We start from the raw sequence: 24450 nt of genomic DNA, 5'->3' as shown, positions 1-24450 counted from the left end.
GCTGTCAGAGCAGCTCACAGATCACTGCACCTGTACATAGCCCATCTGTAAATAGCCCATCCAACCACCTCATCCTCACTGTTCTTTTTTTTCTTCTTCTCCTTTGCACCCCAGTATCTCTACTTGCACATTCATCTTCTGCACGCACGGTATATAGACTTTTTTTCTATTGTGTTATAGACTGTATGTTTGTTTATTCTATGTGTAACTCTGTGTTGTTTGTGTCGCACTGCTTTGCTTTATCTTGGCCAGGTCGCAGTTGTAAATGAGAACTTGTTCTCAACTAGCCTACCTGGTTAAATAAAGGTGAAATAAAAAATAAAATAAAAAAATAAACCATTGCGTTCATATAAATGGTGCGTGTTTGTACCTCTGGCAGTACGCAGTAGAACTGATGGATGGTGTGCATGACGTCCAACAGCATGTTGTGGCCAACCACCAACTTTCCCTGGGTTGGAGAGAGGGGGAAAAGAGATGAGTCCCATCCTAAAGGTATAGCGCCCAAGAGAGATAAAGGAGAACTCACTCAACTAAAATATTCCTTATAGTTTCAGTGGTGGACTGCAAAGGCAGTTGGCATATACTGTACATCGTAACATAAGAAGATACAGATCAAAACTAAACAACTTGATAACAGGTTGTCAGGGTAACTCACAGATTTGGAGATGGCGTGTATGACCCTGGAGAATCCCACAGCGTCATTCAGCTCCTCCTGGAAGGATTGACCAGGGTCATGTTCAGTAGGAAACATAGCAAAACGTTGCAAAGAAACTACAAAGGAATGTCTCTTATTGGACAAGTATTCTCCAGGATTCAAAACGTTGCCTCCTGATCGTGTTTCTTGGGGGGGGGTGAAGGTTTGGAACATTTCAAGAAGAAATGTACCGTCTGCTTTTTAGATACAGTAGAAGGAAATTCAGCTGGTCATGTCATTTTGGAGTTACTGTGTTTAGACTGCTTCATTCTACAACACCACAGGGAGAAATGTTGTGGAATGTTAGTTTGCTTTTTAGAAAAACGGTTGACGGAACGTCACCTGTTCCCTCTCCTGTTTCTGCCGTTCTCTCCTCTTCCGCTCCTCGTCGTCCACCTTGCTGATCTGGATGTAACGCTCTTTCTGAAACACCATATAATACACCTGTCTATAATGTACATCTACACACACCTACTGATAATATAACACCTACTGACTGGAGACAATCCCACAGCATGACTCACATTACATGATAGTATTTCTGTACTCTAAGCATTGGCATTGTGTTATTCCTTCTAGATCAGGATGAAACTAGAACACCGGCAGGGGGGGGTCAGACGAGAACACCGGCAGGGGGGGGTCAGACTAGAACACCGGCAGGGGGGGGTCAGACTAGAACACAGGCAGGGGGGGGTCAGACGAGAACACAGGCAGGGGGGGGTCAGACTAGAACACCGGCAGGGGGGGGTCAGACTAGAACACCGGCAGGGGGGGGTCAGACTAGAACACCGGCAGGGGGGGGTCAGACGAGAACACCGGCAGGGGGGGTCAGACGAGAACACCGGCAGGGGGGGGTCAGACTAGAACACCGGCAGGGGGGGGTCAGACGAGAACACCGGCAGGGGGGGGTCAGACTAGAACACCGGCAGGGGGGGGTCAGACGAGAACACCGGCAGGGGGGGGGTCAGACTAGAACACCGGCAGGGGGGGTCAGACTAGAACACCGGCAGGGGGGGGGTCAGACTAGAACACCGGCAAGGGGGGGGTCAGACTAGAACACCGGAAGGGGGGGTCAGACTAGAACACCGGCAAGGGGGGGTCAGACTAGAACACCGGCAAGGGGGGGGTCAGACTAGAACACCGGCAAGGGGGGGGTCAGACTAGAACACAGGCAAGGGGGGGGGGTCAGACTAGAACACAGGCAAGGGGGGGGTCAGACTAGAACACAGGCAAGAGGTCAGACTAGAACACAGGCAAGAGGTCAGACTAGAACACAGGCAAGAGGTCAGACTAGAACACAGGCAAGAGGTCAGACTAGAACACAGGCAAGAGGTCAGACTAGAACACAGGCAAGAGGTCAGACTAGAACACAGGCAAGAGGTCAGACTAGAACACAGGCAAGAGGTCAGACTAGAACACAGGCAAGAGGTCAGACTAGAACACAGGCAAGAGGTCAGACTAGAACACAGGCAAGAGGTCAGACTAGAACACAGGCAAGGTAGTATTTCTGTACTCTAAGCATTGTGTTGTTCCTTCTAGATCTGGAGGTGTTGCTCTTTCTGGAACACCATATATAATATAAAACATACATGTGTTTATAATGTAAACAAACATACACCTCACACTGACTGGAGACAAAAGTTACTCTAAGCACAGTTATACTCCAGAGAAAATAAATTAATTTCATTAATCCTGATTACTAACGTAGAAAATCCCTGAGTAACTCCTGATTACTAACGTAGAAAATCCCTGAGTAACTCTGCCATAGGTATAAAGACAGTTAAAATGGAGGCCTAAACTAAAGTTGAAACTGGTATCCCACATTACATCCTCTAGCTTAATGGTTTTATTTAACTAGGCAAGTCTGTTAAGAACTAATTCTTATTTTACAATGACGGCCTACCCCTCCCCTAACCCGGTTGATGCTGGGCCAATTGTGCACTGCCCTACGGGACTCCTGATCACAGCTGGTTGTGATACAGCCCGGGATTGAACCAGGGTCTGTAGTGATGCCTCTAGCACTTCGATGCAGTGCCTTAAACCGCTGCGCCACTCGGGACCCTTGTCCCTAATATAAAATGTCTTGATGATTAGTTGAATCAGGTGTGCTAGCGGTTTAAGGCACTGCATCGAAAGTGCTAGAGGAGTCACTTCAGACCCTGGTTCGATCCCGGGCTGTATCACAACCGGCCGTGATCAGGAGTCCCGTAGGGCTCTGGAATAGATCAAATACATGGACTGGCTGTGGGTCCCCCCCGAGGACAGGTTTGAGAACCACTGATCTAGCTGGCAGACTGACCTTCTCTGTCTCCAAGGTCTCAACATGAAGGCCCTTTGGGAACCTATAGGAGATTAGATCAACATTATCCTTCCATAAAGATATGTAATCTCTGTACAATATACACACTCAGTACTGGTAAATATATGAACATTTTATGATTAACATTAATTGTGACCAAGCAGCGTTAAAACTACAGTTATAAACCCCAATTCATTTCTTTTAGAAATAGCAGAATGTAAACAAACAATTAAAAAGTGGATTTCATTCATCTCCCTGTATTCATGGGGTGGAACACTGAATTATATCTGCAGAGTTCTAGAACATTGCTGGTCTTGAAGGACAGAAAGTATTTACTTGGAGTTGAGTGTCTGGTAGATCAGCTTCCTCTGAAACCTGGAGTGGAGCAGAGAACAGAACAGGGGGAATGGAGGTTCTTAATAAACAAAACAATGGTAAATGTAGCTGGGGGATCAGGAGAGCCATGTTAACATGGTAAAGCCCTTTGAGACTGAAAAAAAGTTGTATAAATGCACATTTCACACACACACACACACGTTTCTTTACCCTGTGCAGGGCTCCAGGTCCACAGTCTTCTCTGAGGTAGTGAACAGAGATTCCACCTTCTCTCTGTAAGGGACAAGAGGAAGACTTAACAAAACGACTACAGGGATGCATTCAGGGCTGGAGCTGAAGGGTGGTGTCTGGACTGTTACCATGGATTTCTGCTCCACTAGACATAAATCAGTACCATGTGAGTTCACTGTGGACCGTAGGACGGGTTCCGCACTGAGGCTGTAACACCCGTTTGGAGGAGTTTAAACCATGCCTTATATGAAGGACAACTATGGAGGAACTGGTGTCAGCAGGTGGCTAGGGAAAGGGGCCGCTGGAGGAACTGGTGTCAGCGGGTGGCTAGCGAGGGAAAGGGGCTAGTGGTGGCTGGAGGAACTGGTGTCAGCAGGTGGCTAGGGAAAGGGGCCGCTGGAGGAACTGGTGTCAGCGGGTGGCTAGGGAGGGAAAGGGGCTAGTGGTGGCTGGAGGAACTGGTGTCAGCGGGTGGCTAGGGAAAGGGGCGGCTGGAGGAACTGGTGTCAGCGGGTGGCTAGGGAGGGAAAGGGGCTAGTGGTGGCTGGAGGAACTGGTGTCAGCGGGTGGCTAGGGAGGGAAAGGGGCTAGTGGTGGCTGGAGGAACTGGTGTCAGCGGGTGGCTAGGGAGGGAAAGGGGCTAGTGGTGGCTGGAGGAACTGGTGTCAGCGGGTGGCTAGGGAAAGGGGCGGCTGGAGGAACTGGTGTCAGCGGGTGGCTAGGGAGGGAAAGGGGCTAGTGGTGGCTGGAGGAACTGGTGTCAGCGGGTGGCTAGGGAGGGAAAGGGGCTAGTGGTGGCTGGAGGAACTGGTGTCAGCGGGTGGCTAGGGACGGAAAGGGGCTAGTGGTGGCTGGAGGAACTGGTGTCAGCGGGTGGCTAGGGAGGGAAAGGGGCTAGTGGTGGCTGGAGGAACTGGTGTCAGCGGGTGGCTAGGGAGGGAAAGGGGCTGGGGCGGCTGGAGGAACTGGTGTCAGTGGGTAGCTCGGCAGGGAAAGGGGCTAGTGGTGGCTGGAGGAACTGGTGTCAGTGGGTAGCTCGGCAGGGAAAGGGGCTAGGGGTGGCTGGAGGAAATGGTGTCAGCAGGTGGCTAGTGAGGGAAAGAGGCTAGCGGCGGCTGGAGGAAATGGTGTCAGCAGGTGGCTAGGGACAGATTTGGGACCAGGCTGTCAACTCTCACCACTCCGTTACCACATGCAACTACAATCTAAAGTTGTAACTAGAAATGGGAGTGAGGTTTAAACTTACACCACTCGTCCGATGTACTCCCTGTGCTCCTCGGGGATGCTGCCGGGGCCTTTGTTTGAGTTGGGGGAGATGTAGGAGGGGTTTCCTGATCCGTTACTCTGACTCCGCCTCTCCTCATACTGCTCCCGCAGCTGCACTTCCTCTTCCTGGTTCAGGTACGGGATCCCTACGGCAACCACAAAAGGAGGCGGGGTTAGATGGCGGCGTTTTGGTTAGCTAGGTTAGCTTAAATCAATCACTTAGTCATCTTTATTGTCCCAGTTGGAATATCTAGAGCAACCAGAACAGGGGAGGAGTTAGCTAGAGTAGCTTCAATCAATAAAATCAATCGATCATCTTTATTGTCCAAGTTCGGATTTCTACGGCAACCAAACAGAATGCCACCTACCGTGACGGAACACTTTGTTGAAGTCAAAACCCTGACTGGCCAGGAAGTCTATGCTGGAACTCTGAAATAACAAACAATCATATTTAACGAAGCACCGCCAGGGGCAACATGGGTGCTTCTCTCCAGGAATGAAAGGGAAGCAAAAGGGCTGAAACGGAGAGTGACTACCTAAACCTGTCCAATAAGAAATGCTTGTACCACCCGGATTAAATAAAACAGACCATGGTTTTCTAACCTGGCAGATGAACTTGGTGTCTGGTGAGGTTCTGTTGAATGGCTTTGGGAATATATAAAAATTAAAAGTCTTTATGACGTAGCTGTGGGGACAAAAACACCGGGAGAGAAAGAACAGCAGGTCAGGTAGGTTAAACATTCCTATAGCCTGCATAGAGATCACATCATTCAATATAGCTGACTTAGACTTCTATTTAACACTAAATCAGCCTTCTATTTCATTCTGTGGCAGACTGGTCCCAGATCTGTATTTCAGACAACCCGTTAGTTGTGACAGTGTAACAACACAGCAGAGAAGAGTTGGCTAAATCACTAACTGATCTGGAGTCAGGTCAGGGGTCCTATGTGTCAAGCTTATCTAAGTAAGATGGCCGATATAGGATCAGGTCCATATGGAATCTCATTCAGAATGAGCTGAAAGGCTAAAAACTGACCCGAAATCAGCACTCCTACTCTGAGAAGCTTCATGTTACTCAAATGTCACTCAGTTCAAAAGCGACTGCGTGTGTGGCCCAGGACTATAACAATTGTGGTGGAGGAAGGAAGGTTAAACCTAAGAGAGAAAAAGTCCCACTCACTTGGACTCTGCCTGGTCATATGTGAACGTGCACAGTCCAAACTGAAACAGCAAGAAATCCATAGAATGCTGGATAAGAGAGAGGGGGGGGGTGGAGAGCCAGAGGAGTGGAGAGAGAGTCAAACGTGTACATTTAAAGCAGAACCGATAGCAGGTGGCCTTGTTGTGGCCCACGTGGGGCCATACATAGACTCCAGGAATCAAAAACACCCAAAAACCATGATCAAATTCAGCCATGAAGTAAAAAGTTAAGCGAGCTACCTCGCTATATTATTAGTTTTAGTTATATACAGTCAGAAGTTTACATACACTTAGGTTGGAGTCATTAAAACTCATTATTCAACCACTCCACAAATTTCTTGTTAATTAACAAACTATAGATTTAGCAAGTCAGTTAAGACATCTACTTTTTGCATGACACAAGTAATTTTGTTTACAGACAGATTTCACTTATAATTCACTGTATCACAATTTTAGTGGGTCAGAAGTAGAGGTCGAGCGATTAATCGGAATGGCCAATTAATTAGGGCCGATTTCAAGTTTTCATAACAAACCGTAATCGGTATTTTTGGACACAGATTTGCCGTTTAAAAAAAAAAAAAATGTATACACCTTTATTTAACTAGGCAAGTCAGTTAAGAACACATTCTTATTTTCAATGACGGCCTAGGAATGGTGGGTTAACTGCCTTGTTCAGGGGCAGAACGACAGATTTTTACCTTGTCAGCTCCGGGATTCGTTTTTGCAACCTTCCCATTCCTAGTCCAACGCTCTAACCACCTGCCTTACTTTGCACTCCACGAGGAGCCTGCGTGGCAGGCTGACTACCTGTTACACGAGGGCAGCAAGAAGTCAAGGTAAGTTGCTAGCTAGCATTAAACTTATATTAAAAAAACAATCTTCACATAATCACTAGTTAACTACACATGGTTGATGATATTACTAGTTTACCTAACGTGTCCTGCGTTGCATATAATCGATGCGGTGCCTGTTAATTTATCATTGAATCACAGCCTACTTCGACAAACGGGTGATGATTTAACAAGCGCATTTGCGAAAAAGCCCCGTCATTGCACCAATGTACCTAACCATAAACATCAATGCCTTTCTTTAAAATCAATATACAAGTATATATTTCTAAACCTGCATATTTAGTTAATATTGCCTGCTAACATGAATTTCTTATTACTAGGGAAATTGTGTCACTTCTCTTGCGTTCCGTGCAAGCAGTCAGGGTATATGCAGCAGTTTGGGCCGCCTGGCTCGTTGCGAACTGTGTGAAGTCCATTTATTCCTAACAAAGGCCCTAATTAATTAGGACATAACATTGAAGGTTGTACAATGTAACAGCAATATTTACACTTAGGGATGCCATCCGTTAGATAAAATACGGAACGGTTCCGTATTTCACTGAAAGAATAAACGTTTTGTTTTCAAAATGATAGTTTCCGGATTCGACCATATTAATGACCAAAGGCTCGTATTTTGGTGTGTTATGTTATAATTAAGTCTATGATTTGATATTTGATAGAGCAGTCTGAGCGATGGTAGGCAGCAGCAGGCTCGTAAGCCTTCATTCAAACAGCACTTTCGTGCGTTTGCCAGCAGCTCGTCGCAATGGTTCAAGCATTGTGCTGTTTATGACTTCAAGCCTATCAACTCCCGAGATTAGGCTGGTGTAACCGATGTGAAATGGCTAGCTAGTTAGCGGGGTGCGCGCTAATAGCGTTTCAAACGTCACTCGCACTGAGACTTGGAGTAGTTGTTCCCCTTCCTCTGCATGGGTAACGCTGCTTCGAGGGTGGCTGTTGTCGATGTGTTCCTCGTTCGAGCCCAGGTAGGAGCGAGGAGAGGGACGGAAGCTATACGGTTACACTGGCAATACTAACGTGCCTATAAGAACATCCAACAGTCAAAAGGTATATGAAATACAAATCGTATAGCGAGAAATAGTCCTATAATTCCTACAATAACTACAACCTAAAACTTCTTAACTGGGAATATTGAAGACTCATGTTAAAAGGAACCACCAGCTTTCATATGTTCTCATGTTCTGAGCAAGGAACTTAAACGTTAGCTTTTTTACATGGCACATATTGCACTTTTACTTTCTTCTCCAACACTTTGTTTTTGCATTATTTAAACCAAATTGAACATGTTTCATTATTTATTTGAGGCCAAATTGATTTTATTGATGTATTATATTAAGTTAAAATCAGTGTTCATTCAGTATTGTTGTAATTGTCATTCTAACAAATAAATTCAAAAAAAATAAAATGAATACAAGTAAAAAAATTATAATTAAATTAATAGAAATCGTCTTTTTTTGGTCCTCCAATAATCGGTATCGGCGTTGAAAAATCATAATCGGCCGACCTCTAGTCAGAAGTTTACGGTTAGGACATTTACTTTGTGCATGACACAAGTCATTTTTCCAAGAATTGTTTACAGAAAGATTATTTCACTTATCATTATAATTACAGTGGGTCAGAAGTTTACATACACTAAGTTGACTGTGCCTTTAAACAGCTTGGAGAATCCCAGAAAATGATGTCATGGCTTTAGAAGCTTCTGATAGGCTAATTGGCATCATTTGAGTCAATTGAAGGTGTACCTGTGGATGTATTTCAAGGCCTACATTCAAACTCAGTGCCTCTTTGCTTGACATCATGGGAAAAATCAAAAGAAATCAGCCAAGACTTCAGAAAAAAAAAAGTAGACTTCCACAAGTCTGGTTCATCCTTGGGAGCAATTACCAAATGCATGAAGGTACCACGTTCATCTGTACAAACAATAGAATGCCAGCATAAACCCCATGGGACCACGCAGCCGTCATAACGCTCAGGAAGGAGACGCATTCTGTCTCCTAGAGATGAATGTACTTTTGTGCGAAAAGTGCAAATCAATCCCAGAACAACAGCAAAGGACCTTGTTAAGATGCTGGAGGAAACAAGTACAAAAATCTATATCCACGGTAAAACGAGTCCTATATCGACATAACCTGAAAGGCCGCTCAGCAAGGAAGAAGCCACTGCTCCAAAACCGCCATAAAAAAGCCAGACTACGGTTTGCAACTGCACACGGGGACAAAGATAGTACTTTTTGGAGAAATGTCCTCTGGTCTGATGAAACTAAAATAGAACTGTTTGGCCATAATAACCATCGTTATGTTTGGAGGAAAAAGGGGGAGGCTTGCAAGCCGAAGAACACCATCCCAACAGTGAAGCACGGGGGTGGCAGCATCATGTTGTGGCGGTGCTTTGCTGCAGGAGGGACTGGTGCACTTCACAAAATAGATGGCATCATGAGGAAAGAAAACTATGTGGATATATTGAAGCAACATCTCAAGACATCAGTCAGGAAGTTAAAGCTTGGTCGCAAATGGGTCTTCCAAATGGACAATGACCCCAAGCATACTTCCAAAGTTGTGGCAAAATGGCTTAAGGACAACAAAGTTAAGGTATTGGAGTGGCTATCACAAAGCCCTGACCTCAACCCTATAGAAAATTTGTGGGCAGAACTGAAAAAGCATGTGCGAGCAAGGAGGACTACAAACCTGACTCAGTTACACCAGCTCTGTCAAGAGGAGTGGGTCAAAATTCACCCAACTTATTGTTGTTAGCTTGTGGAAGGCTACGTGAAACGTTTGACCCAAGTTAAACAATTTAAACACTATCAAATACTAATTGAGTGTACGTAAACTTCTGACCCACTGGGAATGTGATGAAAGAAATAAAAGCTGAAATAAATCACTACTATTATTCTGACATTTAACATTCTTAAAATAAAGTGGTGATCTTAACTGACCTAAGACAGGGACTTTTTACTAGGATTAAATGCCAGGAATTGTGAAAAAACTGAGTTGAGATATCTTTGGCTAAGGTGTATGTAAACTTCCGACTTCAACTGTACCTATTCACTCAGTACCTGACCGACAGTTATAACCAGAGTCATTTAGTGTTAGGCAATCTGTTAGTGTTTTGAATATCGTTGTAGTTCTAGACATTCCGTTACATAGCATTGTTAAATATTCCCCATGTTAAACTAACGGGGAACCAACATGGCTGCCATAAAATGTTGTAGTTACAAGTAAATGCAGCATAATGCAGAAACCGCATTGACCCCAACTCTAAAAACATGCCTCTCTTGACTTACCTTTTTTAGCTTCATGTAGCGCTCCTCTGGCGTGTCCAACCCGTTAGTCAGTGCGCTGACGTTGGGCCCATCGCTAATACCTGAAACCGAAAAGTGTATTTCCTATTGTATTAACTAGAAAATTATAGCTGTCAGAGTTCAAAACCGACTGCGCGTGTGGCTTGTAGCAGCCACGGAAACTGGTTGGCCAGCGAGCTAACTAAGATATAACTATAAACGTTTGCCAGTTTAATAGCTAGCTAACAATGGCTTACCTGAAAATTCCCCATCGATTGCGAGAAAGTCTGCTTCCTCTATAGCGCTGTACACAGTGTTTAAACTGTCTTTGAAATCTGTAATACAAAAACAATCAGCCAACATGCGTTGGTGGTTTACTCAACACGCAAGCTAGCCATTAATGCTAGTTAGCGGGTTAGCATTCACAACCTCGCGGACATGAACGGAATCATGATTGTGCGGTGAGAAACGACAGCTAACGTTGTGTATCTAATAGCATAGGAATATAATCTTGGTGTATATTATCTATAAGGGTGCATAAAGAGATGAATTACTTGTTCGTGTCACCTCCATCCCTACAGAAAGACAAAAATACAATGTACCAAACCGCCGCTGTCACTCAAGAGGATTTTAATCTTTTCCAACACTTCCGGCGTAGTGACGTTTTTGACACGGCGTCAATCAAAATATGTCTACGACAAAATAAAAGCCGTATGATGCACGAATCACGATTACGCGCTTTCTAGCTCGAATGTACAGTTTGGATTTATTAGTCGTGCGGTGAGCATAAATGAACACGTTATAACGAGTGTCCCCCCCCATTTTGAATAGCAATTTTAATTTGTCTTTTCACGCCATCAACAGTCACCCAATGCAAAAGCACAAAACTCTGCCATGAAAGACGGACTGAAATGAAGATCCCCATTTTTTAGATAGGTGACAAATAATGGTAGTATAGCAATCTTATCGGGATTAATGTGTGTTTATGTAAAAATTACACATATGCCTATTGTTATCTAACTTAAGATAGAATTACACCTTTATTGTCATTATTGATCAATTAACAAATAATTACAAATCTAAGAATTTCTTAAATTTCTGTCCTCACAAAATGTTGATGTAACACTACATACATGGACTTTACCTGTGACGCTTGAACCCTTGGTTATACTAGGACCCTAGGTTATGCTAGGACCCTTGGTTATGCTAGGACCCTTGGTTATGCTAGGGCCCTTGGTTATGCTAGGACCCTTGGTTATACTAGGACCCTTGGTTATGCATAATCCTTCTTACTCATAAAGATATACTCCAACAACACTTTGCTGTCACCATTTTTATTAACTCTAGTTGGTGTTCAGCAATAAATTGAAAACATTCCTTGAAATGGACAACATACACTACATGACCAAAATTATGTGGACACATGCTCGTTGAACATCTCATTCCAAAATGTTGGGCATCAATATGGAGTTGATTTTTACGTGCTGCGTGTTTCAGCACTCGCCGGTCCTGTTCTGTGAACTTGTTGTGGTCCTACCACTTCGCGGCTGAGACGTCATTGCTCCGGGATGTTTCCACTTCACAATAACAGCACTTACAGTTGACCGGGGGAGCTCTAGCAAGGCAGAAGTTTGATGAACTGACTTGTTAGAAAAGTGGAATCCTATGACGATGCTGCGTTGAAAGTCACTGAGCTCTTCAGTTAGGCCATTTTACTACCAATGTTTGTCTATGGAGAATGCATGGCTGTGTGCTCAATTGTATAAACCTGTCAGCAACGGGTGTGGCTGAAATAGCCAAATCCACAAATTTGAAAGGGTGTTCACATACACTACATATACAAAAGTATCTAAACATCAACAGTAAATACAAAAACTACCGGGCTAAAATGTGAACTCAACTTGAACAGGGAGCCGAGCAGCATTATTTCAGTTTGAGACAAATTTACAAAATATAATTATATTCCAAGTTATACATACAGGATACAACAGCATGGCACTTTGAATTTATTATGAACTAGTCATGGTGGTAAGACTGCTGACAAGTCTTTTAAAACCAGAGATCAAGACACATGGACCCAATGGGCCCAATCCTAAATGCCCCCTAGACCCTATGCACTTGTGGAGATCGGAGAGGTTTTGTCAAGTGTAAGCAATATGGTAATAGCTCTACCACACAACGATAGGCTAGGTGGAAGTAATACCATATTGCTTACAACCAATTAGATTATCTTACATCTCCACAAGTGCATAGGGTCTAGATGTCAATTTGGGATTGGGCCCTTCTCCAATGGTCCAATGATAGAAAGTCAGCTGTATAGAGTTCTTCATTCAGCCGTTTGTCTTTGGTAAACTCAGTCATCTTGTCCCTAGATCTGCCAACATGGAGGGGTTGTCAAGGTGACGGTATTACCACCAGATCGGCAGTCACAAGCCATGACGGCAGTCAAATTCCACGACGGTAATTAGGCTTCTCTGATGCTACTGCTGGTCATTAGTAGCCTACCAAACTAACTGCCTGGTACTCAGCACTGTATTGTCCCTTTAAATCACTCTGACATTAATGCAAATGTAATGTCAAATCTAATCAAAACACTTCAGAGTCCATAAGCTCATGTTGGTCAACATTTCTATAGGTTATGTAATTGAGTGAGAAAACCGTTTTGATGGACTATTAAAAAGAGGAGGATCCCATCAGCTTTCTATAGGCTAGGCCTATTATATTTATAAACTTTCCTAATATTAAGCACTTCTCTTTACAACAGGAGTATAGCCTACCTGGCTGGCATGAAAATGGACCACAGGAAAAGCATTTAGCTATTTAAGTGCATAGTTGACACATTTTTCCCCATACACCCCTGATTCGATTCAGGTGCATGATAATAGTCCATTCTAAATCAAAACTAATTTCACACATATATTATTTAGTATATGTAAAGACAACATTATATTAAGAATAGTCTGATGGGTGACAATATTAGCCTATCACTTGTGGATTATGTATTATCACTTGTGAATGATGCCCAGCTTGTGCAGTAAGGTAAGGAATAACTCGTGTTTTTTTGCGACTTTTTCAAATCATAGTCACACACCGTATGTAGCCCAGCACATAGGCCTATATGTTTTTATCACAACTAAAGTCACCAAATAACTCCTTACAATGAAGCACAGGAAGCGCAGGTAGCCTAGTGGTTAGAGCGTTGGGCCAGTAACCGTAAGGTTGCAAGATCAAATCCCCGAGCTGACAAGGTAAAAATCTGTCATTCTGCCCCTGAACAAGACAGTTAACCCACTGTTCCTAGGCCGTCATTGAAAATAAAAATGTGTTCTTAACTGACTTGCCTAGTTAAATAAAAAATAAAATAATCACCATTAATCCGCTTTATAACCGGTGTAGAGCCTAACTGGCATACATAAGCTGTGCGTGAGTTTCAAGTTTGGGGAAGATCATTTTCACCATAAATACACCTTTATAATAAACCATTAAATGCACAAATCGCATTTGCCCTCACTTTCAGGAACAGTGTTTTACTGCTAATTGATTGCATTTTGGGACATTCGCACTAATAGCCAACCACCATGTGCGCATTGATACAGTTCTAATATGAAGAAATAGACTAATAGGAATAGCCTAATAGTTTATCAACAGTTTAAGCTAAACGTTCTATCTGTTGCACCAGCCTCATTGCTTTAAAAAAAAATGTTTGGATGTGAGTTGCTGTATTCATTTGGGATCTATCGCATCCCACAAACTGTCCTAGAGTATGTTTGGCATATTTATTTCTTGCACAGAAGAAGAACGGTTGACCAATAGCATAGGTCAACTTTTGCACTATGGGGGGGATAGTACATTGGCATAAGCTAGTGCTGTTGGTGTTGGTTAGACCGACTCATCTGATTGGCTGACGAAAAGTAAGATGTGGACAGTTCTAACATTATCAATATGCGCCTCGGAATTGGACGCGCGCAGTTACGCCCCCGATGCGTCTGTCTTCATTCACTTTTAGCCTACTTCTTAGCTGAAATGACTTTGAGATGGACCCGATAACGTGACGGGCATTGACTACATCTGAAGGAGCCATGTGAGTGAGAGAAATTATTATTATTATAACACTCACATTGGCCGCAAAAGGCACAGATTTTTTTATGGGGCATTACAGCCACACAAGGGGGATGCTACCGGGAAATTCGAGGCCTGGTGAGAATATTGTCAAGTGCTTGTCAAATTGTGAATGAGAGACTGATGAAGTGTGTTCAGCTTGCGACTTTTTTTCAAATCATCAGAGTCCCATCATGCACCCTTATAATATTTTAAGAATAAGAACATATCTCAACGTTCGTATCACAACAAAAGTCGAATAAATAACTCTGAACGAAGCATATAGGAGGACCAGTTTCTTTGTTAACCGCTCAACACAGAATTGTGTGCACTTCCTTTGAAATCGTTTGGGGAAAATATCCTTTCTATTTTATTAAGCTATGTTCAATTGTGATATATTAAATTCAATGTTTATACTTTTGTTAATTTTTTTTATTTATTTAACTAGGCAAGTCAGTTAAGAACAAATTCTTATTTACAATGACGGCCTATCCCAGCCAAACCCTAACCCGGACTACGCTGGGCCAATTGTGCGCCGCCCTATGGGACTCCCAATCAAGGCCAGTTGTGATACAGCCTGGAATCGAACCAGGGTCTGTAGTGACGCCTGTAGCACTGAGATGCAGTGCCTTAGACCGCTGCACCACTAGGGAGCCCAAAGGTCTGCATCCATGGGAGGGGTGCATCACTTGAGTGGGTTGAGTCACTGACGTGGTCTTCCTGTCTGGGTTGGCGCCCCCCCTTGGGTTGTGCCATGGCGGAGATCGTTGTGGGCTATACTCGGCCTTGTCTTAGGATGGTAAGTTGGTGGTTGGAGACATCCCTCTAGTGGTGTAGGGGCTGTGCTTTGGCAAAGTGGGTGGGGTTATATCCTGCCTGTTTGGCCCTGTCTGGGGGTATCATCGGATGGGGCCACAGTGTCTTCTGATCCCTCCTGTCTCAGCCTCCAGTATTTATGCTGCAGTAGTTTATGTGTCGGGGGGCTAGGGTCAGTCTGTTACATCTGGAGTATTTCTCTTGTCTTATCCGGTGTCCTGTGTGAATTTAAATATGCTCTCTCTAATTCTCTCTTTCTGTCTTTCTCTCGGAGGACCTGAGCCCTAGGACCATGCCTCAGGACTACCTGGTATGATGACTCCTTGCTGTCCCCAGTCCACCCGGCCGTGCTGCTGCTCCAGTTTCAACTGTTCTGCCTGCGGCTATGGAACCCTGACCTGTTCACCGGACGTGCTTGTTGCACCCTCGACAACTACTATGATTATTATTATTTGACCATGCTGGTCATTTATGAACATTAACATCTTGACCATGTTCTGTTATAATATCCACCCTGCACAGCCAGAAGAGGACTGGCCACCCCTCATAGCCTGGTTCCTCTCTAGGTTTCTTCCTAGGTTTTTGGCCTTTCTAGGGAGTTTTTCCTAGGGAGTTTTTCCTAGCCACCGTGCTTCTTTCACATGCATTGCTTGCTGTTTGGGGTTTTAGGCTGGGTTTCTGTACAGCACTCTGAGATATCAGCTGATGTACGAAGGGCTATATAAATACATTTGATTTGATTTGATCAGTGGCTTGTAGGTTAAATGTGGAAGCCAGGAGATTCTAAACATGTTTATGATAATTAAACGGTCAAAATGAGACCGGCAGTTATTTACTTGGCAGTTATTTGCTTGACAATCACCTGCTGACAAAATGTCATGACCGCCACAGCCCTAGTGAGGGCCGAGCAAGGGCACGTGGTAGGTAGGGGTTTGGGAAGTCCTGAATCCCAAATGGCACCCCATTGGGCAGGGGTCAAAAGTAGTGCACTATATAGGGCATAAGGTGATATTTGGGACAGGCTGAGTCTAGGGCAGTGTTCCAATACTTTAGAAATGCTTCCTTCTGTACATAGCCTGTAGTCTTGTGGTAACACAGCTGGATGCTCTATGTATGCCTCAGCCTCCCCACTGGAGACCAAAGTTCAATCCCTGCATCTACTCTTCACTGTCTTCCCTGCTCATCTGTCTCCCCCTCTACTTCTAACCTGTCTCCATTAAAAACAATTACAACATCAAATATACCACCCCTAAAAATCACATCCTTCCCATCTTGTTTCCTTGAAGTAGTAAACACATCTATAAGGGATTGGACAGGTGTAAACCAAGTTACAATGGAGTCTGATGTGGGTAGGGATAAGGGACATGCCGATTGTGTGGTGGGTAGGGATAAGGGACATGCTGATTGTGTGGTGGGTGAGCTCTTTTCATGTGTCTCTTTAATAACTCCAAGCCTTCCCACAACGAAGGGCACCTCCCGCTTCGTTCCATTCTTCTTCGCGGTCTGCAGAGTCATCATCGGATTGGATGGGACTCATGGGCTCCGCCTTCAGTCCGATGCTAGGCAACCAATCCCTGTCCTCAACGTTGCAGTCTACATCATCAGCATGAGCCTGGCTGGGACTCACGGGTGCACCGCAAGCATCCTCCTCTTTCAGCTGGAGTGACCAAGATGTTCCCTGCTCCTCCAATTTAATTGAATCCACATTCATTTCCTCCCTACTTCCTGTAGGGTCAGTCCTCTGTGTGTTGAGCCTCTTAACAACCATCTCTTCTCCTGGGTGAGTTTTTCTCGTGTCTCTTTAAGTTTCCAGAATCACTCCAAGCCCTCCCACAACGAGGGCAGACGAACGGTTTCTCCCCCGTATGAGTTCTCAGGTGTCTCTTCAGACAGCCGGCCTTTTTGAATCCCTTACCTCATTTAGTGCACAAGTGTGGTTTGAGAAAAACACTTTCTGACTGGGAAGTAGTCACATCACTCTCCCTCTGGTCTGGTGTGTGCCTCTCTAGATCAGATTTCGCCTCCAGTCTGTTGCTAGGCAACCTAGTTCGTCCCTCGTCACAGTCTTCAGAATAATCATCGGCTCGGTTGGGACTCATTGGTGCACCGCTAGCATCCACCAGTATCCTTCTGATGTCCTCTTTCAGCTGGAGTGACCGAGACATTCCCTGCTCCTCCAATTTAATTGAATCCACATTAATTTCCTCCCTACTTCCTGTAGGGTCACTCCTCTGAGTGTCAAGCCTCTTAACCATCTCTTCTCCTGGGTGAGTTTTTCTCATGTGTCTCTTTAAGTTTCCAGAATCACTCCAAGCCCTCCCACAACGAGTGCAAACGAACGGTTTCTCCCCCGTATGAGTTCTCAGGTGTCTCTTCAGACAGCCGGCCTGATGGAATCCCTTTCCACATTCAGAGCACACGTGTGGGTTCTTCAGAGGATCACTTGGCGGGTGTCGTGTTTTTATGTGTGATTCCAGTCTTTCTGCAGTTATGAAACTCTTCTTACATTGACCACAACGGTGAGGGTGTTCTGTGTGAAAAACTAGCCGGTGATGTTTTAGGCTTGATTTTACAATGAATTGTTTCCCACAATCCGAGCAATGGTGAGGTTTCACTGTGTGTTGTTTAACAGTATGCCTTCTCATGTGTCTCTTTAAGTTTCCATAATCACTCCAAGCCTTCCCACAACGAGGGCAGATGTACGGTTTCTCCCCCGTATGAGTTCTCTGGTGTGTCTTAAGACTGCCGGCCTGTGTGAATCTCTTTCCGCATTCAGAGCACATGTATGGTTTCTCTCCAGACAGATAAAGTAAGTGTCTTTTCAGATTGGTTGCTGTGGTAAAATTCTTCCCACAGTGATCACAGATATGGGAGCGAGGCCTGTTTCCTGAGAGGGTTTTGTGTTTTTCAGCATTAGATGAACTGTGGGATTTCTCTCCTGTCATTGTTGCCTTGTGTATTTTAAGGCCACTCTGCCCAGGTGTCTTCCTGCAGTCGACAAGCCGCACAGACACCCCCTTCAGACTGCACAATAAGGTGCTACCGGGAGAGGCACGACCCGGGGACTCTGGGAGGGTGGAGGAGAGCCAGAGAGGCTTGTCCTGGAAATCAGAAAAATAGACATGAAATCAAAAATCAGGGTGCAGGGATTTTTCTGCCATTGAAGTCCTGGAAAAACACTTTCAGGGTAAAGGACTAAAACCAGATAGAAGGTATGTAGAAAAGATAACAGACCGATACATCTATCAATAATATAATCTGAGAACTAACAATCATCAAAATAAAAACTAGACAGTCAGGGAGAATAAACAATGCCAAAAACAATTAATTTAGCAGAATTTATTTAGATGTTTTTGTTTGAGCAGAATAACACAGCATTAACCATGGCAAAATGCATAGAGTTCAAGGAAATTAGCTTCAAACTGCAAAATCTTCTCTCAGGTTCATGGCAGAATACGTAGAAACGCAAAATAATGTTGCTTTAAAAATGTGTTTAAAAATCTCTCTCAGCTCCATGGAGAAATTTGTAGAGTTGCAGAAAATTGGCTTAAAAATGCTAAGAATTCTGTACATCGCCAAGATGGGGGCCTCTAAAATGATGTCCAAAATTCAACTGAGCCAATGGGCCGACCCCGCCCATTGATACGCCCCCATGCCACGCCCACCCCCTAAGCCCATTTTTGATCCAGAAAAACCCTTAGTGTGGGAAACGCTCTCCTACCTGTCAAGGAATTTTGAAGTCTCAAGAGTCTTTCCTCGATTACTCTCATCCTCAATTACTCTGCCTCCTTCTCAAAATGCATTGGAGGACGAAGTCCAAGAGGTGGAGCCTCAGTTATTCTCCTCCCAATGCATTTATAAAAAGGAGGTTGGGAATCAAGGAAAAACTGTTGAGAAACAAAATACATAATGACTGGAAAGTACTCACGCAACTGTGGCTCTATTGAGCTGACTCCGCCTCCAGTCCATTGCTAGGCAACCTAGCGCCTCCCGCTTCGTTCCATTCTCCTTCGCGGTCTGCAGCATCATCGTCGGATTGGATGGGACTCATGGGCTCCGCCTTCAGTCCAATGCTAGGCAACCAATCCCTGTCCTCAACGTTGCAGTCTACATCATCAGCATGAGCCTGGCTGGGACTCACGGGTGCACCGCAAGCATCCTCCTCTTTCAGCTGGAGTGACCAAGATGTTCCCTGCTCCTCCAATTTAATTGAATCCACATTCATTTCCTCCCTATTTCCTGTAGGGTCAGTCCTCTGTGTGTTGAGCCTCTTAACAACCATCTCTTCTCCTGGGAGAGTTTTTCTCATGTGTCTCTTTAAGTTTCCAGAATCACTCCAAGCCCTCCCACAACGAGGGCAGACGAACGGTTTCTCCCCCGTATGAGTTCTCAGGTGTCTCTTCAGACAGCCGGCCTGATGGAATCCCTTTCCACATTTAGTGCACAAGTGTGGTTTGAGAAAAACACTTTCTGACTGGGAAGTAGTCACACCACTCTCCCTCTGCTCTGCTGTGTGCCTCTCTAGATCAGATTTTGCCTCTAGTCTGTTGCTAGGCAACCTAGCTCCTCCCTCTTCATTCCATTCTTCGTCACAGTGTACATCGTCGGATTGGCTGGGCCTCATGAGTGCACTGCTACCCTCCTGTATCCTCCTGATGTCGTCTTTCAGTTGGACTAACCAAGACATTCCCTGCTCCTCTGATATCATTGACTCCGTATTGTCCCACATTTCCTCCATGACTTTACGCCGTAATAAGCGATGATTCATCCCTTTAACTTCAGAGCCATCTATTCCACAACGTTCACACATGTAACGTAAATTGTCCTCAGTTAAATTCCATAAACTCTTTTCAATTTCATCCATCAACGTTTCCTTCTCTGAACTCATTTTGTCTCAGCAGAGGTAGAATGTTTCTTGGTTTAAAAAAACCTATAACAACTGGTCATTGAACGGAGCTGTCACTAATGTGAGGTGTCTCTCTCCTTTGTATTCACAGGACTCCTATATCTCCCTTCACACTGGGAGCTTTATTTTTATTTAACCTTTATTTAACCAGGCAAGTCAGTTAAGAACAAATTCTTATTTATAATGACGGCCTACACCGGTCAAACCTGGACGACGCTGGGCCAATTGTGCGCCACCCTATGGGAGTCCCAATCACGGCCAGTTGTGATACAGCCTGGAATAGAACCAGGGTGTCTGTAGCGACGACCTCTAGCACTGAGATGCAGCGTCTTAGACCGCTGCACCACACGGGAAGCTTCAAGAGGTGCTGTTTTGCCAGTCTCTGGCCAAGACACAAGTTATTCCAGGGTGAGCGTTATCTCAGAACACCAGATCTTTCTTCCTGTCACCAGAACAGTGGAATCTCTTTGTGAGGTCACCTGTGTAAAAATAGGCAGACGTGGTGTAAAGGGCAAGTCGGACGGGATCCGTTTTTACCAAACTGCCCCCTGTAATTTATTTGTATTTTTCCTCATTCAAACTTGACCGTTATGATGGAAGCCTGGAGGCTGTTCTAGGCGTGCAGATATTTCAACTTGTCTATGGGATAGCCTAATATAATATTGACTTGCTTTAAGATCGGAGAAAATCTAAATAATATCAATAAGAACCATGAACTGTATGCAGACATCTATTTAAAACTGTTGTATTTGGCCATGTATCAATTCATTGGCACAATATCATGCGCTTAATCTTTTAAAAAGAGAAATAGGTGCTAGGAAAGTTTATATATGACAAAAAAAATAGAACTTATCTGTAGGCTCTGTACATAGCTAGCACTGCACAGCCTTGTTCCCATGTTCTTACCCAAACTGCAAGCAGCACCTGTTAAACGCTGTAATACCCTTCAAAACACAGTGATGTCGATTCGCTCAGGATAAGTACTATCAGAGCATCTTGGAGTTTGCCAAAAAAATAAATGTAGGTTTTTCCGCTAGAATTATTATTCTCCCTCCATGTGAAAAATGACTGGACATGGCAGATTCGCACAGGACAAAAATTCGGTTAGTTGAGTTTTGTGCTCGAGCGCATAATTACTTTACCTGATCTCCCCCAGTAAAACGAATCCCGTCCTAATACGGTCAAATATGTAGTGACATTCTATTTCTGTCAAGTCCATCAAATGTTTAAATGTTCTATATTTTACCGTCACTATTTCATGTTTACTTAATATAACAATATAATAGAACAATATGAGTTATCTTTAATACCATTTAAATTGAAAGGTTTCCACAATAAGGACTTTTATTTTGAAGGTTACAATTTGGAATTTTGGAAGCTAGCTTAATAACGTAACAGGAACATTAGGTACAACAGCTCATTAATTATATGTAGAGTCCCCTGCCTGTTCTTACCATACAGAAAACAATTGTCATTTTATTCCTGTATCGTCTATGTTTGAGCAGAGATTCAAATGAGTTAGCAGGCGCTATTGAGCAGCTAGCTACCCAACTAAAAAAGTAGCATTCTGAAGAGCAGGTGCAAAACAGTAACTAAGTTATGCAACCCTAACGACTAGGTAACTACATCGTTTGAACAACCCCGATACCTAATGCTTTACTGACCAGCTATATTCCAAAATTGTCCCATTCTTGCTTTCAATCAAAGAAGAAAAGCGTCCACCATCTTTGGTATTGCCACCGTTGTGAAGCGAGCAAGAATAACCAGAGATACCTTTATGGAGATGAGAAACTCCAGTGTAATTGTGTTAACTACCATTGTGTACGTTGCCCGTGCTTCGTCAATGGGCCGCGTGGTGCATTCTGGGGGATTATTGGACAACGCACTCACTCCTTCTGGCTCCAGCTCAAAAACCCAACATTAGCATGAATTACGTGAACAAGAAGTACAACATTCAACATTTTTATCGGGGTGTGAGATAATTCACTTGTTCGCTGTAATATCGTATAGCTTAAAATCCATGACATTACGTACTATTGAGGAAAATAGGCAGGTGTCTCGTCCCCTGACTTTTAAGAAGGAATTGCGTGCCGATTCGTTTTTACAACCACGTGACGCAGCATGACAGCGTGAGCACATTGGTCGACGTTCATGGCAGAGGTCAAAAAAAGTACCCAGTTGTCATACTTCAGTAAAAGTTAAAATACCTGAATAGAAAAGTAGAAGTCACCCAACCAAAATAAAATACTACTTGAATAAAAGTCTAAAAGTATTTGGTTTTATATATACTTAAGTATAAAAAGTAAAAGTATAAATCATTTCAAATTCATTATATTAAGCAAACCAGAGAGCACAATTTTCTTGTTTTTAAAATGTATGGATAGCCAGGGGCACACTCCAACACTCAGACATAATTTACAAAAGATGCATTTGTGTTTAGTGAGTCTGCCAGATCAGAGGCAGAAGGGATGACCAGGGACTTTCTCTTGATAAGTGCATACATTGGGCAATTTTCCTGAACTGCTAAGCATTCAAAATGTAATTGGGTGTCAGGGAAAATGTATGGAGTAAAAAGTACATGATTTTCTTTAGGAATGTAGTGGAGTGAAAATGCAAGTTGTCAAAAATATAAATAGTAATGTAAAGTACAGATACCCCAAAAAACGACTTAAGTACTTTACACCACTGCATATTGGTCGACATTTATTTCCAGCTGAGATTCCTATGTCCTCATTCTCTAATAGCTCTGGAATAACTAAGCACTTCCATGTCACGAGTTTTGGAATCTTTCAGAATAAGAGTCATGTCCTGTATACTTTGTAAATTAATAATTTGGCCGAAAATAAATGGAAAATGCGAACAATTGTTGATATTTAAATGGTCAACAATGTTTTTTTTCTGTGTGTACTCTTATCATTTATTGGACTGTACATAACTGCCTGTACGTTATGTCGCAGTAAAAGGGGATCCATTCTACCCAGGAGCACTTCTACCAAATCCACAGAGTTTACACCCCGAGGAGCGTTGCTGCTCATTTCGCGGCTCTTAAAGTAGTTGCAGTGAGCGGGTAAAATCACTGGGGCCAGTAAAAAAGTCATATTACAACCTATGTTGTGATAATTGCGTTGATTGCTCTATAACCCATTCATTCATACTCCACCGGGATATACAATAAGGCCGAGATGACAAAAAGACAACAGTCACACAGTGGCGAAATATACTGAACAAAAATATAAAAGCAACATGCAACAATTTCAAATATTTTACAGAGTTACAGTTCATATAAGAAAATCAATCAACTGAGCAACACGGTGGTCCCGTGTGGCTCAGTTGGTAGAGCATGGTGTTTGCAATGCCAGGGTTGTGGGTTCGATTCCCACAGGGGACCACTACGGAGAAAAAAATGAAAAATGAAATGTATGCATTCACTACTGTAAGTCCCTTTGGATAAGAGTGTTAGCTAAAATGTCATGTAAATGAAATAAATTCATTAGGACCTAATCTGGATTTCTCATGACTGGGCATGGGTGCAGTCATGGGTGGGCCTGGGAGTGTGTATGCCCACCCACTGGGGATCCAGGCCCACCCACTGCAGCCAGGCACAGCCAATCAATGAGTTTTTCCCCACAAAAGGGCTTCATTACAGACAGAAATACTCCTCAGTTTCATCAGCTGTCTGGGTGGCTGGTCTCAGATAATCCAGCAGGTGAAGAAGCTGGATGTGAAGGTCCTGGGCTGGCTTGGTTTGACTGGTCTGTGGTTTTGAGGCTGGTTGGACATCACAGGAGGTTGGTGGCACCTGAATTGGGGAGAACGGGCTCGTGGTAATGGCTGAAGCCGTTCCGGACATTATTATGAGCCGTTCTCCCCTCATCAATCTCCTGTGTTTGACATACTGCCAAATTCTCTATAACAACATTGGCTGAACACCTTCTTCGCTCACTTTGAGGATAATACAGTGCCACCGACCCGGCACGCTATCAAGGACTGTGGGTTCTCCTTCTCCGTGGCCGACGTGTGTAAGACATTTAAGCATGTTAACCCTCGCAAGGCTGCCAGCCCAGATGGTATCCCTAGCCGCGTCCTCAGAGCATGCGCAGACCAGCTGGCTGGTGTGTTCACAGATATATTCGATCTCTCCCTATCCCAGTCTGTTGTCCCCACATGCTTCAAGATGGCCACCATTGTCCCTGTACCTAAGAAAGCAAAGGTAATTGAACTGAATGACTATCGCCCATTAGTACTCACCTCTGTCATCATGAAGTGCTTTGAGAGACTAGTCAAGGATTATATCACCTCCACCCTACCTGCCACCCTAGACCCACTTCAATTTGCTTACCAACCCAATAGATCCACAGACTGACTATGCAATCGCCACCGCACTGCACACTGCCCTGTCCCATCTGGACTAGAGGCATACCTATGTAAGAATGCTGTTCATTGACTATAGCTCAGCATTCAACACCATAGTAC

At 44.0% G+C, this 24450-nt stretch overlaps 2 protein-coding genes across 3 annotated transcripts in view; both read right to left on the bottom strand.

Moving 5' to 3' along the window:
• LOC106564122 (poly(A)-specific ribonuclease PARN) overlaps positions 1 to 10822 on the bottom strand; it is a 28170-nt gene extending 17348 nt beyond the window's left edge. For both annotated transcript variants that reach the window (XM_045690655.1, XM_045690656.1), the window contains exons 1-13: positions 10712 to 10822; positions 10415 to 10492; positions 10161 to 10240; positions 6007 to 6074; positions 5430 to 5511; positions 5195 to 5255; positions 4807 to 4972; positions 3540 to 3602; positions 3330 to 3368; positions 2994 to 3036; positions 1037 to 1117; positions 656 to 712; positions 371 to 448 (exon numbers count right to left, since the gene is read on the bottom strand). In XM_045690655.1, the coding sequence (XP_045546611.1) occupies positions 371 to 448; positions 656 to 712; positions 1037 to 1117; positions 2994 to 3036; positions 3330 to 3368; positions 3540 to 3602; positions 4807 to 4972; positions 5195 to 5255; positions 5430 to 5511; positions 6007 to 6074; positions 10161 to 10240; positions 10415 to 10492; positions 10712 to 10730 (915 nt within the window). In that variant the 5' untranslated portion in view covers positions 10731 to 10822. The remainder of the gene's footprint in view (positions 1 to 370; positions 449 to 655; positions 713 to 1036; positions 1118 to 2993; positions 3037 to 3329; positions 3369 to 3539; positions 3603 to 4806; positions 4973 to 5194; positions 5256 to 5429; positions 5512 to 6006; positions 6075 to 10160; positions 10241 to 10414; positions 10493 to 10711) is intronic.
• Positions 10823 to 15725: 4903 nt separating this feature from the next.
• Positions 15726 to 22142, bottom strand: LOC106564121 (zinc finger protein 239-like). Its single transcript, XM_014130121.2, has 2 exons — positions 21642 to 22142; positions 15726 to 18172 (listed from the first exon to the last, which is right to left on the bottom strand). Exon 2 carries the CDS (start codon positions 18014 to 18016, stop codon positions 16988 to 16990), a length of 1029 nt encoding a protein of 342 aa, XP_013985596.1. The 5' UTR covers positions 18017 to 18172; positions 21642 to 22142; the 3' UTR covers positions 15726 to 16987.
• Between the last annotated feature and the right edge of the window lie 2308 nt (positions 22143 to 24450).

The sequence above is a fragment of the Salmo salar genome, chromosome ssa12, assembly GCF_905237065.1.
Source record: "Salmo salar chromosome ssa12, Ssal_v3.1, whole genome shotgun sequence".
Classification (NCBI taxonomy): domain Eukaryota; kingdom Metazoa; phylum Chordata; class Actinopteri; order Salmoniformes; family Salmonidae; genus Salmo; species Salmo salar.
Note: the sequence above shows the minus strand (reverse complement) of the source record. Positions and strands in the feature narration are given on the sequence as shown.

Coding starts and splice junctions, on each gene's coding strand:
- LOC106564121 (XM_014130121.2), bottom strand. CDS start 18,016: ATGACAGGAGAGAAATCCCACAGTTCATCTAATGCTGAAAAACACAAA.